The sequence below is a fragment of the Pecten maximus genome, chromosome 4, assembly GCF_902652985.1.
Source record: "Pecten maximus chromosome 4, xPecMax1.1, whole genome shotgun sequence".
Lineage (NCBI taxonomy): Eukaryota > Metazoa > Mollusca > Bivalvia > Pectinida > Pectinidae > Pecten > Pecten maximus.
Window position 1 is genome coordinate 45,867,078 of NC_047018.1, and position 19,456 is coordinate 45,886,533.

General features: G+C 35.6%; 1 protein-coding gene and 1 long non-coding RNA gene across 3 annotated transcripts; one reads left to right on the forward strand and one right to left on the reverse strand.

The window, feature by feature from the left end:
* Positions 1 to 1,848: 1,848 nt before the first annotated feature.
* Positions 1,849 to 5,219, reverse strand: LOC117326243. The gene is made up of 3 exons (XR_004532447.1): positions 5,087 to 5,219; positions 2,544 to 2,642; positions 1,849 to 2,053 (listed from the first exon to the last, which is right to left on the reverse strand). It is a non-coding gene; the product is annotated as an uncharacterized LOC117326243 (long non-coding RNA).
* Positions 5,220 to 5,464: 245 nt separating this feature from the next.
* Positions 5,465 to 19,288, forward strand: LOC117326241 (E3 ubiquitin-protein ligase RNF14-like). 2 transcript variants are annotated; one of them, XM_033882910.1, is made up of 11 exons: positions 5,469 to 5,638; positions 6,543 to 6,665; positions 7,426 to 7,561; positions 8,933 to 9,167; positions 9,918 to 10,037; positions 13,021 to 13,203; positions 13,860 to 13,959; positions 14,632 to 14,778; positions 15,004 to 15,197; positions 16,968 to 17,151; positions 18,766 to 19,288. In XM_033882910.1, exons 1-11 carry the CDS (start codon positions 5,552 to 5,554, stop codon positions 19,024 to 19,026), a joined length of 1,770 nt encoding a protein of 589 aa, XP_033738801.1. In that variant the 5' UTR covers positions 5,469 to 5,551; the 3' UTR covers positions 19,027 to 19,288. The 2 variants fall into 2 exon arrangements, with proteins under 2 accessions (XP_033738802.1, XP_033738801.1); XM_033882911.1 differs by lacking the exon at positions 18,766 to 19,288 and having other exon boundaries at positions 5,465 to 5,638; positions 15,004 to 15,203; positions 16,968 to 17,071.
* Positions 19,289 to 19,456: the final 168 nt, after the last annotated feature.

A 19,456-nucleotide genomic window follows, 5' to 3' on the forward strand; every position in this document is an offset into this window, starting at 1 on the left:
CAAACGGGGACAATTTAAATTATTCAGAGAAAACTAATATTGTGTAGGAGTATTGATGGATTTAAAAAGAAACTGATGCTTGAAGATTGTGATAGATTTAGTGTGCCAAGAATTTTCAACATAGTTCCCACATATATGAAAAGTCCTTGAATTTCATCCCTTGCCTGGAAAATCTTGGAATTCAGTGTCAGGCCTTACAAGTCTTAGAATGTGGTATAAATGCCTTGAAAAGTCCTTAAATTCATGTCTTTGGTGTTGAAATCAACTAGAATAGTTAATTGTTAATGTGACAGGACACCAGACTATATTTCACTTAAAGTTCATCAGTTTTCTTGGAAAATCTTGGAAAAGTCCTTGAATTTAATAACTCAAAAGTCTGTATGGACTAGGCTCTAAAGATCAAAGTAAACATTGCATATTCGACCTTTGGAATCTCACATTTTGCATCTTTTTGACTTGGCAATTATTTGGCTCCATTGATAATATTTTTGGTGACCTACATTTTTAAAGGCCATCTCTTACGCCCAAAAATAACCTTGTTTTTGTTTTTCTTTACTTCGTCTTTACTCTCCGGAATCTTTTTCATATAAATGAATCGTAATAGAAAATAGACCATTTTAAATGCAGCATGATTTAGTTCATTAGTTTTTAAAAATCTGAGCTCAATAGGCATAATTTAAATGAAAAAAAAAAAAAAAAAAAAAATTGCCATGATTTTAATTTTCTTTGTTTCCTGGTCATATTTTATAAACACTTCATTTAATTCATCACAAAAATGCATGAATTTTTACTGAAAGCTCATAATTGTTAATTTACAAATATTCAAACAAACATTTTTTATCATGAACATCACACTTTTAATATTTATACTTTTGAGTAGGTCAGTTTTACAAAATGAAATATCATTAACAAATATTTTAACTAAAGTGTGTCTTGTCTTTAAAAGACTTTCAATGAATATGGATATTTTTTTTAAACTTTATGAATTGTTATAATTTTTTGTTTACAATAAAGACTTAAATTAATGTTATTGTTTAGTTTTGACTTTATATGAAAATCAAAAAGAAATATAACCGGGTTCAAAATTTTGTTCCCATGTGAAGTCTGCACTGCTCTTGGTATTGTTGAGAATGGACTCCAACCTTGCAGGATCACTTCTGCCAAGTTCGATCAGTAAACAACATGCGATTGGTGCCAAATTTGGTAAAAATTACATATGGACAACGAAATGAAGGACAATCAGAATATTTCACCTTAATTCGTCACTTTTCTCTGGTGTTCTTAATATTTTCTTAACATTTACAAAAGGTGAGAGGCAAGTCCTGTGTAGGGTGTGATAGAGAAGGCTCATTTTAAGTTACGATATATAGACAATCTAATTCTGATGCATATATTTGGCTGTGTATTCACACATGTCTGGCAGTGTATTCACACATCTTTTTGGCTCCATGTATTTACATGTCTTTCTTAAGGTCATATACTATCACACTTTCATTCTTATTCTACTTCCGGTATTCATGTATGAAACTATACTTATTTTACGAGAATGTATTTATTGATATTCATTGTAAAAAGCAGAAGTGCAATGATATTCAGGTACATTGTACAGTTTTATTAGTAAATATTTGATCAAATCTGCTGTATTTTACAAATATAAAGACTTTTCAATGACTGGTCAGAAAACATCTGAACTACGTTTGTACATATACAAATTCATGCCAACTGGTGCAGTCACTTGGATAGAGTCTCTGGTACCAAGCTAGGTGATACACTGTATATGAAATGGACATTCAAGTTTATTTTGGATTATGTAGGAGGGAGAGAGAAAACATCAAAAGAAAACATTAAGAATTTTCTTTTACATTTTAATACTCAATTTGCAAATTATATAATGTTAATGAATACATCTGTACCAAATTAGCAGTAAAACACTGTCATACACTATCAATGTTCCTCACAGGGGTTCAACATACTAATGTTCACAAGCTTTAACAATTCATAAGAAAAATCCAAGTATTGTCTGCTAAGTTCTTTTCTACTTCAGTTTCTTCATCTGGAACAAAAGGAGAAATGAATCCAAATTAGAAGGGAAAACAAAATTCCATCGCTTAAAATTGAATTTCTTCATCTGGGAATATGCATTTGGACTTTTTTTTAACATCTGTACATCTGTCAGAAAACTTAAAATATATCCTTCTACAAAGTGTATGGAATGGGTGTTCTTGAACCAATAGCTGAGTATGTGACAGAGTTATCTCCCTTCTTAATATTATCATTATGACACCATAACAATGAATTTAATTAAAATCAGAAGAGAAAATTCTCCAAGAACCAACGTCCTGCAGAGTTCAAAAAGATGCTTTGTTTCATCGCTGGGTTCCAATGAATTTAATTGTTTTCAATCGTGAAAATATTTATGAAAATGAATACACATGTACACGAAATATTTGAGGAAATGAAATTGGACACTTAATTAGCCATTGAAGTAATTGTGGACGTTTTAAGTAATACTACACAGAGCTTTACAGGACATAAATACTTACACCAGCCTGCATGCATTCTTTGAGTAACAGAAATTCCTTTTCGCAATCTCCCTTTCTAACTGTACTCTTCGATGCAACACATTTCCCATATGCTGCTGCCTGAAAAGGTTAAAATATTTGAATCACAAGAGTGGACTAAATGATAGCTACAATGTCTAGACAATTTGTATCAGTAAATCAAATTATATAATATACCCTAAAACATTGTTATGCCCGTCATTTATCGCATAATTATCATACTTTGGGATGGGAACTTTGCCATATTTCGGGCGGATAATAGATGATCTGGACAGGAAAATTTCAGAGGTTAACTTAAGAGATAATAGGAATTTGGATTTAATATGATTAGGAATAGGGCCCATATTCGTCCTAGAAACATTTGACGCAATGTCGAGGTCCATAGATAACCATGATTAGGAATGGGGCCCATATTCGTCCTAGAAACATTTGACGCAATGTCGAGGTCCATAGATAACCAGTTCGGACCTACCCACCAATACTGATATTTTTTTTATTTTTTTTTTTATGTCTAAATATGTAAACAAAACAAGATCTCTAGTACATATGCAAATGCAGCAACTTTGAATTTATCGCTAACATGACAAGCATCTAAAGACATCTATGAAGAGTGCTTGTATCTAATATAACTTGGTCTGAAGAAGATTATTGAAATTTAAGTCAATTTGACCCCTTAGGACCATGTATCTCTGTCCTAGTAGATTGCAGTATTTAATTCTACCATTATCAACAGTCTGTCCTTGTTTTATCGTCCATCCAAGCCGATACAAAATAATTCTTCAGGAATTTTATAGTTAATAATTCTTTTAATGTAATTTATACCATATAACTGATTAATTTTGCAGCACCTAATTTACATAAATTTTTAAGTCGCATAGGATGATAAGGGTCATGATATTTGGCCAGTACCATGCATGACTGAAAGGTTATCAAGTTTGTTCAAATGGATGACCTTGAACTATATATATAGCTACTTTCAAGGTGACTGGGGTCATGTGTTCAAATATTCAAATGACTTAATTCCAAAAGCATTGGGGTCACAGCGGTCAAATGCATGTTAAGGATTTGGAATCCTTAAACATCTGAAAAAACCAATAGGCCAAAGGTCATGATATGGAGGCAGTAGCATGCTGCCATGATGCTGGGATGAAAGACTACAAAGTTTGTTTAAATTTATTAAAATTTTACGTCTTCCTCAATAACCAAAAGGCAATTAGCATGCCATGATGAAGGGCATAAGAAGCTTATTCGTCTCATCTTCTTTCAAGGTCACAGCAATAAGATGTATTCAATCTGAGATTCAATATAAAACACCATTATTAATATACATATCAGAATTCAGGTGATTGACAACTGCTGACCTTGACCGTGACCTTTGGCCTACTTTAAAAAAAAAAGGTGGGAATTTTAACTAACTAGGAAATATTCTATACTCATAAACAGTAATATATCAAACCTAGACTGAATGTTAGGTAATAGATGTTCAAAGGAACAATAATCCCCGTAATGATATTCCAAATACTTAGTTCAGACTCTATATATTAGTCTGAAGTGGAACTGGACTGGGTCGATCATTGACGACCAGGTAGTTCAGTGGTAGAGTGTCCGTCTTGAGTTCAGAATGTCCCGGGTTCGAACCCCGGTTTGGCTGCTACATTATCTCCTGTTATAATTGTAGCAGGAGTGGAAAAATGCACGGCCAGACCAGGGTTCGAACCCGGGATCTCCGAACACTAGCCGGATGCTCTACCGATTGAGCTACCTGGTCGCCGATGATCGACCCAGTCCAGTTCCACTTCACTCTAATCCCTCCTTTTTTTTAAGTCTTCGGCCCCGAAGACTTCACAGCCCAGGTTCGGGTATCCCCTTGTCAAATATTCACCTAACTTGAAACAAGGTTTGGTCATGGCACCAAATGTAGTATTGGGGAAATGCACGGCCAGACCGGGATTTCGAACCCGGGACCTCCGAACACTAGCCGGATGCTCTACTGATTGAGCTACCTGGTCGCCGATGATCGACCCGGTCCAGTTCCGCTACACAAGTCTATAGTCGGTCTTGGACTTATAAACGTGCCAAGCACCTATGATTGACATGTGTACATGACATACAGCAATCATCCAAAGGGAGATAATCGACTGGAAAAACATGGAATGCAGTGCCTCAAGATTGTACCTTTCGGTCCAAAATCAACTATCCTTCCCTCTGGGTCTCACCATGGCAAAGCATACATGATCTGGGCCTAGCTGGTCTAGTAATTCTTTTGACAGCATTATGTGCATGCATCAAAAACATTTGACCTGTTGTCTCTTGATAAAAATAACAGTCAGAAATACCTACAGTGTATATATAATATAGAGGTATTTTTGGCTATTTTCAAGACTATTGTAGACATGCCCCTGTGATCAAATCGGGACTTAGGGGTGTATTCTGACTTGAAATGCGAGTACAGTGTACTTTTCAGTTGATCTAACTGCCATTTATCGTCCAACAACATGAAATTATGAGCACTGTAGGAAATTTACCTGCCCTGGGCATCCAACCAGAGCTTGAGAGTACTTCAGTACCCTTTGTTTAGGTACCTCAACCGGCATGCTGTTTCACAAGACCATTTCCGAAGGTCAAGGGAGACAATTGCTCTGTCTTAGCAGACAGTTCGACAAACTGATAGATCTATATTTTGCAGTCAAACTGAACGTTTGTTCCAAATTGGATATGTAAAAGTGGCTTAGATATATGATTTTGTTTAATGTTCAAAATAAATTATCAATTGTGTCTACAGAACGCAGAAAACTAAATCCTATTGCACAAAATGACGCAAGTCTCAAACACCTGTTTTAACTGAAAATTCAAAGTCGTTTAAATGTTTATCACAAAAGCTATTCCGAGGTACATTCAAGCGTCCTAGTGATGTTTATACCACTGTTGACAGTTGACAGTCCGTGGCCTAGCCTAGGCTTGTAAGGAGGAAAAACACGATCAGCTGGAAAATGGCAACAGCTGCAGAACCAGGTGTCCATTTTAACGGAGGATGGTCATTGCATTTGGTCGATAATTTACAGGAGCAAAAAGACGAGGTAAATAAATAATTGTTTTCCTAGTCTATACTCTAATAAGAACCCGGTCACATGTGAATCGAACCACAGGTGCCTGACTCGTTTTATAAAATAATAACATATAAAGCTGTACTTTTAAAATTGCAGGAAGATTGTTCTGATTCTTTTTATATGTAACCATGGCTTATCATGCTCCTGTTTTTTAAATCCCGTGATATATTATTTCTTCTTGATGACATAAAACATAATGTAACTACACCACTACTTCAGCTAGCTAAGGGTTTCTGGCTATTTTTTGTTCTGACGCTAAACTTTCTCGCCATGCATTTCTTCTAACATTGTTGGAGTACCACATCATGTGAATTTCTGTACAGTTGCTATATTAACTCAGACATGTTACAATATTGACACAAAAATGTATGATGGGTTTTAATTTTCCTTACCAGCCAGGGCAAATTTTTAGATAGGGTTTCCTTGTATATATGTAGCGGGACTGGACTGCGTCGATCATCGGTGACCAGGTAGCTCAATTGGTAAAGCATCCAGCTAGTGTTCGGTGGTCCCGGGTTCGAACCCCGGTCTGGCCGCTACAGTTTCTCCTCTCCTGTTACATGTAGTAGTTGGTGGCTATACTTCACTTGACATCAATGTATGGGAGTCCCATCACATGCCCACATTCATTGCATATTGGGGTAAAGTGTCTTGCACAAAGAAACATCATCGACACAGCACAGGATGGACCATGAAGTTGATTAACTCAGCTTCCAGCTAAAATGACAACTCATATCAGATATATATTTAACTACATCATACTATAAAATGCTCTATGGTCTGATCAACTATGAAAGCCCCCAGCAGGTATTATTTGTTGTTGCATTTGAAATGTTAATATTTTGTTTGTATAGCTGTTATTCGTTACTGACAGGTACTGGCCTTACAATCCATTTTTGAAGGAGAGGAAAACAGATTGTCTGTTTTTTCTGCAGCACCAGAGGAAATTTCAGACAGCGATGATTGCAAGGAGAATTCTAGATTTTACCAGCTACAGGTAAATCATACCGGAAAATATATCAGTGTATCCGCTATAACAAACCTCAGAGAGTAGTTATCATAAGTTGATTAGATTACATATTTGTGGTAACAATTAATTTTACTGCAATTGATGGTTTTGAGATACAAAATAGGTTACAAGTAATATTGAAAAATGCAGTTGTACAGGTTTTAAGTGTACACTATTAAGGATAATTTTACAAGAAGATTGCACATATTCACATTAACACATGTTTATCAATACTAGCCACAAGATACCGGCCTCTCGACTTAAGAGAACATCTCTTTAGTTTAAACAATATTTTATTAGTATTCAAGTATTTACATACAACATCACATTACAAATCATATATACATATAGGATTGGAAAACAAGCTAAAAGCTTATGCTAATTCCTTTTCAAACCTTTAGCTCTGTGAATCAGTTGAGCGTAAGACTAATAAGCCAGACACCTTGGGTTTGATCCCTAGTGGAGGCAGTATGTCATTTCTGTTACAATGAAACCACGGGAAAACTTCATGTAATCCTGGTAAATACTAGCCGCAATATACCACTCGGTTAGAGAGATATTCTCTTTAGCTCGATCGGTTGAGTGTAAGACTATTAAGCCAGAGGTCCCGGGCTAGTATTTACCAGGGTTACATTCATATGGAAAATTCAGCTCTGTATACATGTAATAAATCATCGCTACAAAATATGTAAAATTCCATGCTTAGTACATAAATGTTTTCATATAGAACCTTTATGTTGATTGACAGTTACAAGTGCCAGTAAAACAGGATGCTGACAAAATAACATTGGACGTCTGCATGCCCTGCAGAGAAGCAGAAAGTACAGAACAAGATTCTAAAATTCAAAATCCTGGTGCAGTCACCTATAAGCGGTCAGAATCAGGTATGTCTACTCATTCAGCAGGTAACAAAGTCAGAAATTTGAATTTTATACTTTCCCGGGTAAATTCTTGACAGGTTATTCTTCTTCGACATATTTTCAATCTTTATGTCTTTATTTCATGGTTGGGGCATGTAGTATTACCAATGGTTTATATCATTCAGTCATTTCATCTTTTGTTTCTGATCTTCTGTAATGGATACTAAAATGTACTTTAGTTTGATATGTACTTGTATAATGATAATATGCAGATCAAATTCTACTTTGGTTATGGTTAGTTATATTAATTAATAATTTTCCATTATGGCCATCTATAGCTTTAAGAATTTTAATTTGAATTATAAAAAAAAAAAAAAAAAAAAAAAGGCATTACCAAAATTACTGTTAGGACATTTATGTTGCTTTTAAGACATCTAGTTTTTGAAGTTTTTGTACTTTAGTTTTAGTTTTTAGACTTTATAGAGAAGTACAATAGACTTAGATTTAGTTTTTAGACTTAATAAAGTAGTACACCGGTACTTTTAGTCTACATTTTCGATAGATGTAGCTGCTGTACGCACCTCGCACTAGTGAACAAAATTTCATTAAATCAAGTTATGAAAATGTAGATTGCATGAAATTTTAAAAGATTTAAGAAATCAAAATCAAAAGGAAAATCCCAGAATATGAATTAAGGCTTTTGTTTTTGTTGGCTCAGTATATATATATATTTACATTCCTAATGTGGTTTGCTGATATGAACATACCAAGTGAAAACAACAAACATATGACCATGAATACACTATGAAAACCGTTTGAAAACATTGTCTCTCGTGCTGATTTTCCACACATAACATCAGAAAAATATCAATACGCTTGAAAAATAGTCTTCGTTTATTTCCATAAATTATGTTTTCTTTGTAATCTATTTACATCAATTAAATCTAATTTAACACAAATTATTGTATTCGATGTTATTTCATGTCTCTTTGTTTTAAATAACAAGCAAAAAATACATAAATAAACTACTGCAAACTGCGGTGCGGAAGGACACGGTAAACGATGGTGCATAGGCGGGATCTCCCGGCTGTTCTAATAATTTGGCGTTTCGTCCTATACATGACAAATTATTCTTTTTAATAAAATTTCTCGATTTCTCGATAAAAATTTTTTAAAAAAAGGTTATGTAAATGTATGAATTGAATAGATTTTTTAAATTTTCATTGCGGCTATGAATACCAGTAGCTAGCACTGGTATTCATAGCCACAATGAAAATTTAAAAAATCTATTCAATCCATGTATGATTGGTTTAAGAAAATATGAACAATAACTTTGCAATACATACAAAAGGAAGGATAAGAAATCTCAGCAGAGTCATTCATTTCTGTTTTCAGGACACAATCTTCTAGCATCCATCATGCTTTCCCACCTAACACCGTTGAATTTGACTGTGATTTTCCCACCTGAGTACCCTGCCTGTGGACCCCCAAAATTCACTTTGTCAGCCATTTGGTTGTCGTGGCAACAGCTGGGGGCACTGTGTGCGATGCTGGATAAACTGTGGGAGGAGTCCCGTGGAATGCCAATACTCTACACCTGGATAGATTGGCTGGAAAATAATTCATTTAGGTATAGAGTTCAAAGGTCATATTCAAAATGTATTCAAAATTCCCAGAATGTCACCTGTCATCATCCAGCGATTTTGTTGGATCATACCTGGTAATTCATAAAAGCATAGCGTTTAATGGTCACAAATTCAAAACAGAGTAAAAATTCGTGTGATGTCAGGCTTAACATCTACCGTAAAAACCTGTGTAATTTGCGCACCAGTGTAATTTGCACAGGTATTTTTTGGTGCTGAAAATGCTGAAAAAAAACTTCTATCCGTATATCTTGCGCGTGAAAAATTTTGACCCAAAAACAATGTCCAGGAATATATTTTGCGAATTCAAAGAGATGTAGTGATTATTTATTAATCAAACTTGCACTCTGTGTTTCTAGTCACTGACACAATTATCTACTGTTCCCAGTAATAGTCCAATGGGGGAGATGTATTCACAGGGGCTTGACACTGGGATTAAATATTTTCTTCTCTGGTCAAAGGAACATGTCAAACCCCTGTGGTTGCATTGGTTCGGTCTGTAGCTTACAGCTCTAGTTTTAATAACAACTTGAGAGCAGAATACAAGCTGCAAACCAAAACAGTTTGTTGGTTTAAAAAATAATGTTACTGCAATATGTCATTATCACTGCCTGATCTGTATTCATACAATGTACTTAATAAATGTTTGAATCAAGTATAAGTTTTATATATGCATCAGTTTTATGTTCTTTCCAAGAAAAATTCAACATTGATATGACAATATTTGTTTTGACCAGTTTTCTGGGCCTCCAGGAACATATATTGTTGCGAGAGACAAGCCCAGAGGATCAGGTTGTGGACGAGAGAGGGATACAAGATTGTCTAAACATTGAGGAAGCTGTCACAACTATGATGAGGTTTGAGTTATTTTCTGTGAAAGTAGAGATTACAGTATTATGTTTTTGTCCCAGCCATCAGTGTGTCGTCATCAAAATTAATAGTATTGATGATCTATCAAAGGTCTTTTATCTAAGTCACCGAAAAAAAAAAAAAAATAAATGAAAAAAAATTACCAGCCCACTCCACTTTTTCTTTGCTCTAATGTTCATGTTCATATTTACTGACAGATTTTGGTGAAACTTGATTTGTATGTTTGTATTTGACATATTTTTGATCATGGTTAAATATCAATGTTATTGTTAGAAGGTAATGTAACTTTACATAGAAATAAATCAAGTGAATGGGTTGGCATGTACACATTGTCTATAGCCACAGATTAATGGCGCAATAGTTTATCAAGGTAATTCAACCTGAACGCTTTCGTCTTCTTCTGAAGACTCCTCAGAGGCGACACATTAAGTCAATTTGTCCGTATTTATACTAAAATGTATCTTTCCGTGTCCATTGTCATCCCCCACAGTCAGAAACCCAACAGGTTCAGCTATGTATTCAAGCAAACATAACTCACTGATCTGAACAGTACCCTATTGTGTTCACATCTAGTGCATGGGCCTGCTCATTGATTGGTTCCTTTATATGGCAGTCAGCCAATCATAACTATATATCCCGAACCATAGATAAGTCAGCAACTTAATTTATACAGACAGCCTTGTATAAAAAAAAAAATAAAGTAAATTCAGGGATATTCTGTCAGAAATATTACTCGGATTGAATATTTTTGAAACATTTTAAATGAAGCAGCGACATATTACATTAATGGTGGTCAATGGGGATGGTGGGCTTGATTTGACTCTCCAGATCCAAAATAACTCTTCTAATGCACTAGAGTTCCAATAGATAGTGAAGGCGTGGGTGTTCTGGTTAGAAACAATCTAATTAAAGTTGTAATTTCTACTCCTCTATGATACTCTACAATACACTGCAATACAATATCTAACAATACCCCGTAGGAGGTCATCTCAGCATGACCTTTGAGCTTCAAATATAAGCCAATGAAAACTTCAATGATGTCATGAATCAACCAATGACAATAGATAGTGGAGAGGTGGGTGTTGTGGATAGAAGCAGAGTTGTTTCTTGGTCTGATTTACTACATACATTATCAGTCGATTACTGATGGACTGGCTCTGTTGACAACCATGCATGTTGTTGACAGGTTTATTGTAGATAGGTGTCTGATCAACAGATGTCTTGTTGATAGGTGTCAAGGAGACAGGTGCAGACCTGCCAACCTTTCAAATTCAAAAATAGTAATTTGGCCCATTTTTGAGCAAAAAAAAGAGTAATTCTTAACAATTCTTGCCAAATCTATTGCATCAAAAAGAGTAATTTGCTACTATTTCGAGAGAAAAAAGAGTAACGACCACCACAAAATAGTAAAGATTACTATAAAATAGTAGTAGTTGGCAGGTCTGCAGGTGTCTTTTTAGCTCACCTGGACTGAAGGTCCAGTGAGCTTATGTCATGGCGCAGCGTCCGTCGTCCGTCCGTCCGTCCCTCCATCCGTCCGTCGTCCGTCCGTCAACATTTGCTTCAAATCGCTACTAGTCAAAAAGGCCTTATTGGATTTTGACCAAATTTGGCCAGAAACATCCTTGGCAGAAGGTAAACAGATTTTGCATAAATGGTGATTCTGACTCCCGAGGGGCCAAAGGGGCGGGGCCCAATAGGGGAAATAGAGGTAATTCCTTTAAATCGCTACTAGTCATAAAGTTATGAATGGATTTGAACCGAATTTGGCCAGAAACATCCTTGGCAGAAGGGGAACAGATTTTGCATAAATGGCGATTCTGACTCCCGAGGGGCCAAAGGGACAGGGCCCAATAGGGGAAATAGAGGTAATTCCTTTAAATCGCTACTAGTTATTAAGTTATGAATGGATTTGAACCCAATTTGGTTAGAAACAACCTTTGGGGAAGGGGAACAGATTTTGCATAAATGGCAATTCTGACCCCAAGGGGGCAAAAGGGGCGGGGCCCAATAGCGGAAATAGAGGTAATTCCTTTAAATCGCTACTTGTCATAAAGTTATGAATGGATTTGAACCCAATTTGGCCAGAAACATCCTTAGCAGAAAGCGAACAGATTTTGCATAAATGGTGATTCTGACTCCCGAGGGGCCAAAGGGGTGGGGTCCAATAGGGGAAAAAGAGGTAATTCCTTTAAATCGCTACTAGTTATTAAGTTATGAATGGATTTGAACCCAATTTGGTTAGAAACATCTTTTGGGGAAGGGGAACAGATTTTGCATAAATGGTGATTCTGACCCCAAGGGGGCAAAAGGGGCGGGGCCCAATAGCGGAAATAGAGGTAATTCCTTTAAATCGCTACTTGTCATAAAATTATGAATGGATTTGAACCCAATTTGGCCAGAAACATCCTTAGCAGAAAGGGAACAGATTTTGCATAAATGGTGATTCTGACTCCCGAGGGGACAAATGGGCGGGGCCCAATAGGGGAAATAGAGGTAATTCCTTTAAATCGCTACTGGTCATAAAGTTATAAATGCATGTTCTAAAAACAATTCTTGAGGTCTTTCAGACCTTAGAGAGTCTGGACTTCATAAATCTTTAAAGCAGTTCGGAATCCCACATTATAACCGTATATAGCATTGTTAGAGATTTACAAATAAAACAAATTGAATATGAACATTATTTTGACATTTGGTCTAATCCATCCAGGTGAGCGATACAGGCCCCACGGGCCTCTTGTTGATAGGTGTCAAGGAGACGGGTGTCTTTTTGATTGGTGTCTTGTTGACAGATGTCAAGGAGACATGTGTCTTTTTGACAGGTGTCAAGGAGACATGTGTCTTTTTGACAGGTGTCAAGGGAACGGGTGTCTTTTTGATAGGTATCAAGGAGACTGGTGTCTTTTTGATAGGTGTCAAGGAGACAGATATAATGTTAACAAATATATGAAAGAAAGGTATTTTTAACAGGTACAGTGCACAGGAAGAAAACTACCAGTTCAAAAGGACCGACCATGAATGCTGTGTGTGCTTTATGGAGTTTCCAGGGGCCGATTTCTATAGGATGAAACAGTGTGGGCATCATGTGTGTCGAGAGTGTGTTCAGGCTCTTTGTCAAATCCATGTCAAGGAGGGAACTGTCACTGAGCTTGTGTAAGTAAACAGCATTTTATAGTGATGTCAAAGCCAAATGTAAATAATCACATAAAATGTTCTTAGCTAAATTATCATTAATTTTTATCAAAGAAATTATAGAATCTTGTCTCTGCTTGATTTAAGCTCAGGATATTTGTATATTGATATTTTTATAAATACAAATAATTACAAAATAGATGAATTGGTTAGAGCATCAATCATGTAACCCCAGGTGAAGATCTGAAGTGCATGGATTGATGCTCCCTAACTAACTCAGGGTAGTTTGTGTTTCTGAGAAATGGTTTGATCTATACTAACATGGTTGTGTCCTTTGGCAATACTCTTTACTTAATTGCTCTGGATGGCATGTGTTGGGATTCCCTGATTCCTCCATATGATGTTAGGTAGCCACCAGCTACTACCTGGAAACCCCGCCTCAAAATGATCCTACATTGGGTCTCCCATATGTTGTTAGGTAGCCACCAGCTACTACCAGATGACTCCGCCTCAAAATGACCCTGTTTGTTTATGATAATTGTGGCGATAAACCCAACAAAGAGACATACCTAAGTGGTAAGACATTACAAAGAAATCCCTGTATAAACCTGACATCCTTCAACACCACAGTTTTTATCAGATGAAATATGTCTAGTAATGTTACGTTGATTTTACAGGTGTCCCGAGTCTGATTGTAAGACAGATATCCCACCAGATATAATCAGAGATGTTGTTGGGGAGGAACAGTTTAGTCGCTATGAACGTCTCGCTTTACAGGTACAGCAGATTGTATGTTAATTCATCTGTCCATATTAGTTAACCTTATAAACAACAGAATAAGAACAATTGTTTTACTGAAACTTAATTAGTAGAGTAATAATTATATAATAGTCTTGCTTTAAAATTATTAGGTGTATTGCATGAACTGTTAATGTTAACTTTGATTTAAGCAAGGGAAAATTTACGATAATTACGTCCTTTTGATCGCGAAAATTTTTCCCACATGGTTTAATTCCTTGAGGTGTTTTTATCAAACTTCACATACTTAGGAAGAACTATATTATCTCTGATAAGTTTGAATTTCAAGGTTGATGAGTCAAAATCAAGGTCACCATTTCTAATTTTAGAAAATACTTGACAGTGCTCTAGTGACTTCATTCTTTGAGGTATTTTTATCAAATTTCACATAATTACAAAGGACCATCACATCTCTGACAAGTTCCAGATTCATGGTTGTAGGGTCAAGGCCACTGTTACCATTCCAAGAAAATCCTTCTTGGAGCTCTTCAGACGATTATTAAGGACCATAATTGCTAGTGGGGACCGGTAGGGGACATTTATTGCTTTAACAAAACTCAATATGCATGTTTTGCAATGGAACAGCAGGAAAACATATATCAGAACTCGGGTGATAAGAAAATATTATGAGGCTTTCTTTTCTTTTTACAGAAAGCGCTGGACAATATGGGTGACATTGTGTGGTGTCCGCGATGTGAAGGTGTGGTTGTGCGAGAGAGCGATAATACTCTCAACCTGGCCTACTGTATCCCCTGCCAGTTCTCATTTTGTACCATATGTAATAAGCTGTGGCATCAGGTAAGACTGCTATGAAATAATTAATAATATTCTAGAGACAGGAGACCAGTCTAGATCAATACCCTCGGTAGCTCTGTGCTTTGTCTTTAGAGAATTTCTCCAAACTTAATTTCACATGCAATAATATATTCTTCTCTCTATAATGCTGGCCTGATTGTTTATAGACAGATGAACATTATAAAACTCTGCACAAAATCTTGTTGTAAAAGGAGGTTTTAATCACAGGGAGAGAGGTGTGTTGATGTACAGGATGCTATCAAAGATCTGGAAGAAAAAATGAAAGTTCGGAAACCAAATGAAGAAGAAGCTATTAAACGTAAATTAGAACGATTGAAGGAGGAAGCCTTTAGCGATGTATATTTGAAGACCAAAGCAAAGATTTGTCCTTCTTGTCAAGCAAATTTACAGAAAATTTCAGGGTAAGTGTAAGTATATGGAAGATAGGGATAAAGTTTGACCCTTTGTACTGAATTCTTTACATTCTCTAGCTGATTGTAGATTTAACTCTGTTATATATTTTTACTGTCTGTACGTAGACTTACATACTCCATACATATTCATATTCCTTGTCTGTAAATTTACATATTCATATTTCCTGTCTTGAGATTATATATTCATATTGCCTGTCTGCAGATTTACATATTCATATTCCTTGCCTGTAAATTAACATATTCATATTTCCTGTCTTTAGATTATATATTCATATTCCCTGTCTGCAGATTTACATATTCATATTCCTTGCCTGTAAATTTATATAATCATATTTCTTGTCTATATATTACCATATTCATTTTCCTTGTCTGTAGATTGACATATTCATATTCCCTGTATGTAGATTTACATATTCTACATTCTCTGTAGATTTACATATTCATATTGCCTGTCTCTACATTTACATATTCATATTGCCTGTCTGTAAATTTACATAATCATAATTCCTATTTGTAGATTGACATATTCTACATTCTCTGTAGATTTACATATTCATATTGCCTGTCTGTACATTTTCATATTTATATTGCCTGTCTCTACATTTACATATTCATATTGCCTGTCTGTAAATTTACATATTCATATTTCCTGTCTGTAGATTGACATATTCATATTCCTTGTCTGTAAATTTACATACTGTATACCTGGTATTTTTCGCCCCAGGTTATTTTCGCCCTTGAGCAACACAAAAGATATTCGCCCCATTTTAATTTCGCCCTAAACTACTTTTAGAAATGTCTTTTCCTCGTTTACAATCGAAAAATTCCATTCAGAATTCTCGATACAATTGCACTCGGAACACTCGAGATTTATCGTGTTCCCCCACTTTCCTTTCTTTGCATATCCCGGTGAGGTGTGAAATGTTAACAGGTGTGAAATATACAACGTTTACCTGTGTTCAGTTTTACTTTTACCCAAAATTGATTCAAGTAGTATCAGGTATGCATTGTCGATTTTAAGCAAACACAATGAGTGGTATGTTCACCGTGCCGTGACTAATTACTGACCAGTGTTTTCTTGTTCATTTGTCATCAAAGGAAGCCACAAGCGACGGTGAACTCATAAAATCAGCCTTCACAATAGCAAGAATTTGATGCTATATTGTGTGTATCATTTTAAAAAAACGACTGGATTTTAAATGTTTCTTAGTATTTTTAGTTTTTTTTAAAATTAAATATACTTTACCTAGTTCGCTGTCTTAGCCCTTATTCTCGATTTAACACAACGTGATATTGCAAATTTATTAGACCTAGATTTAGATCTAGATTTAATTTCACATGCATAGATTGGAATAAAACAATGGATTATTTTATTAATTTAGTATAAATATATAACACGTGTTGCTTGTGATTGTATAGAAAAAAAAAACACTTAAAAAGTAAGAGGGTATGTTTTGGATCCGACTACAGTTGGCCTATGCATGATGACTCGTAAATCCTTCAATTTAGCTTGAAATTTTCGCTGTCATCTTAAATTCGCCCAATCATCAAAGGGCGAAAATTAAATGGAGGCGAAAATTACCAGGTATACAGTATTCATATTTCCTGTCTGTAGATTGACATATTCATACTTCTTGTCTGTAAATTTACATATTCATATTTCTTGTATATAGATTAACATATTCATATTTCCTGTCTGTACATTTACATATTTATTTTGCCTGTCTGTACATGAACATAATTATTTATATTCTGCAGTTGTAACAAAGTTGTCTGTAGATGTGGATGTTCACTCTGCTATATCTGCGGAAAGGATATCACAAAAATTGGATACCAGCATTTCCAGGAGAACAGGGCCTGCTCCACGTTTACTGAATACGACGACAACGATATGGTGTGGAACAGAGGACCACTTCCACACTTTAACCATGAGAGAGCTGCTGTAAGTATTTTATATACATATTTCCATTGTTTATACCTTAATTACTTTGATGCTGTATCAGGCCAAACAACAAATGTTTGTTTCCTGGTACAGCTTAAATGGTTCAAAATTTAAGGATGGGAGTGACAAATGTAGGAAGAATTTTTTACTTTTATTTTCGATATTACATGTATAATGTGTTTTGTTTTGTTTTACATCCTATAAATACAATGTTTAAGGACAGTATCCATGACTTTCAGTTGTTACGTATTTCAATATTTACTGTATAATGTACAAAGTAGGTACATTGTACTCTGTATGTTCTTTTACTGTCATAGATTGATTTCCTTTAAAAGCAAAGGTGAACTTCTACCAAAACAGGCTGAGAAATTATCTTTGATCATGGCGTCACTTACTCAATGTGACAATAGTAACCATGCTTCATAACCCTGCCTTCACAAACAAAATGTCAGCCATGATCACTGAAACATGATGCATTGTCATAAAAGCATGACTTCTCCCCGACTGTAATTACAGTAAAAATTACACAGCAACTATGTTAGAGTGAACAGCTTTTAAAGTTTCTACTATTGAAAATATGTTCATACCCTAGGGTAAGATCTATATAGGATGGGGATCATAAATTTAAGTTTAACTAAAAAAAGAAACACGACGAGATGAAACCTAGCAATAGATGGAGTTACCGTCGTATGTAAACTAACAGAACACGGACTATAGTCGATGAGACAAAACTCAGGAATGGGTGGAGTCATGTTGGCAGGAGCTAATTAACATTTTAATTTTATTCCTGAGCTGTAATAAAAAGTTAAGGATACAAACAAATTCAAATATACAGGATTAGGTTAATATGAATACCGTATTTACCCTCAAGTAGACCATTGTTCCTAGTGTAAAAGTTCAGTATGAAATTTTGGGGAGGCTTATTTGTAAACTGATTTAGCTAACTATATAAGAATCGATGATTTGCAAATAAAAAACATTTAGTAGGGGCTAATTTGTGGTCAGAGGCTGGTATTTGTGGGTATGGGCTTATTTGTGGTTGGGGACTAGCTTATTTGTCGGCATGCTCTTATTTGTGGACAACGGCTTATTTGTTGACAGGGACTTATTTATGGCCAGGGGCTAGGTTATTGTGGACGGGCTTATTTGAGGCTTAAGTGGCCGGCTTATTTGTGGACATGAGCTTATTTGTGGATTAGGGACTTATTTGTGGCTAGGGGTTTATTTGTGGATAGGGGCTTATTGGTGATAAGGGACTTATTGGTGACCAAGGGCTTATTTATGGCCAGGGGGGGCTAGGTTATTGTGGACGGGCTTATTTGAGGCTTAAGTGGCCGGCTTATTTGTTGGCATGAGCTTATTTGTGGATATAGGGACTTATTTGTGACTAGGGTTTGGGGGGGGGGGTCTTATTTGTGGACATGGGCTTATTTGTAGACAGGGTCTAATTTGTGACTAGGGGCTTATTTGCAGATCAATACAATAACGGAACAAGCGGTATCAACAAAATATGTATTTATGATTTTAACTTTTCAACGTGTGTGTGGAAGGAAAATGTTATTGGTTTATACTTAGAATTAAGTATAATCTAGCTACTCAAATTTTCTCTTGTAGAACATTATGAACATGCAAGCTAGAATGGCAGCAAATCCTTTACTAGAACAGGTACAGTGTCCTAGATGTCACAGGAAAAATCTGCAGGGTTTACATGGAAACAACCATATCAAATGTTGGAACTGTAGCACAGGATTTTGTTTCCTCTGCCGAGAAATACTAAACAGAGTTCCGGTAACCAGCCATTTTAAACCTCCATCACCTTGTCGACAACACACTGTGGAGAAAATCCATCTTCTTGAGGAAACCAAGGACTCATGAGGGAAAAACCACGAAAATTTTCTATTCACTATTATAATTGACTGTAAATTTAATGTCGGTGCACTTTCATTCATAAGTCACCAAATCATACATAATATGTTGTTTCTCAGGTACAAAGGTATATACAGCCAAGCATAGATCTAGATTACGAGTGGGGCGAATATTTTGATATTTTTAACGGGTGCGCAGCAGACTAGTGAAAAATGTCAAAATATTAGCCACACGAGTGAAATATATTTGGTATTACTGAAGATACTGTTAGATATTCTGTTTATTACATTTTTTATCAACGAAAAACCTACCCCGTATGCTAACTAGGCCTACAGCGATAATTTGTAAACAAAAAATGTAGTTCCCCCTGTCCAGGTGCTGACATATATGTCGGGCTTTCTGATTGGTCAATTATTGTGGTATTTTCTAATCATTAATT

Excerpts from the sequence above, each read along its gene's own strand:
- LOC117326241 (XM_033882910.1), top strand. The coding sequence starts at position 5,552 with ATGGCAACAGCTGCAGAACCAGGTGTCCATTTTAACGGAGGATGGTCA. Across the intron at positions 13,204-13,859 it reads GGAACTGTCACTGAGCTTGT|GTGTCCCGAGTCTGATTGTA; the intron begins GTAAGTAAACAG and ends TTGATTTTACAG. Across the intron at positions 13,960-14,631 it reads ATGAACGTCTCGCTTTACAG|AAAGCGCTGGACAATATGGG; the intron begins GTACAGCAGATT and ends TTCTTTTTACAG.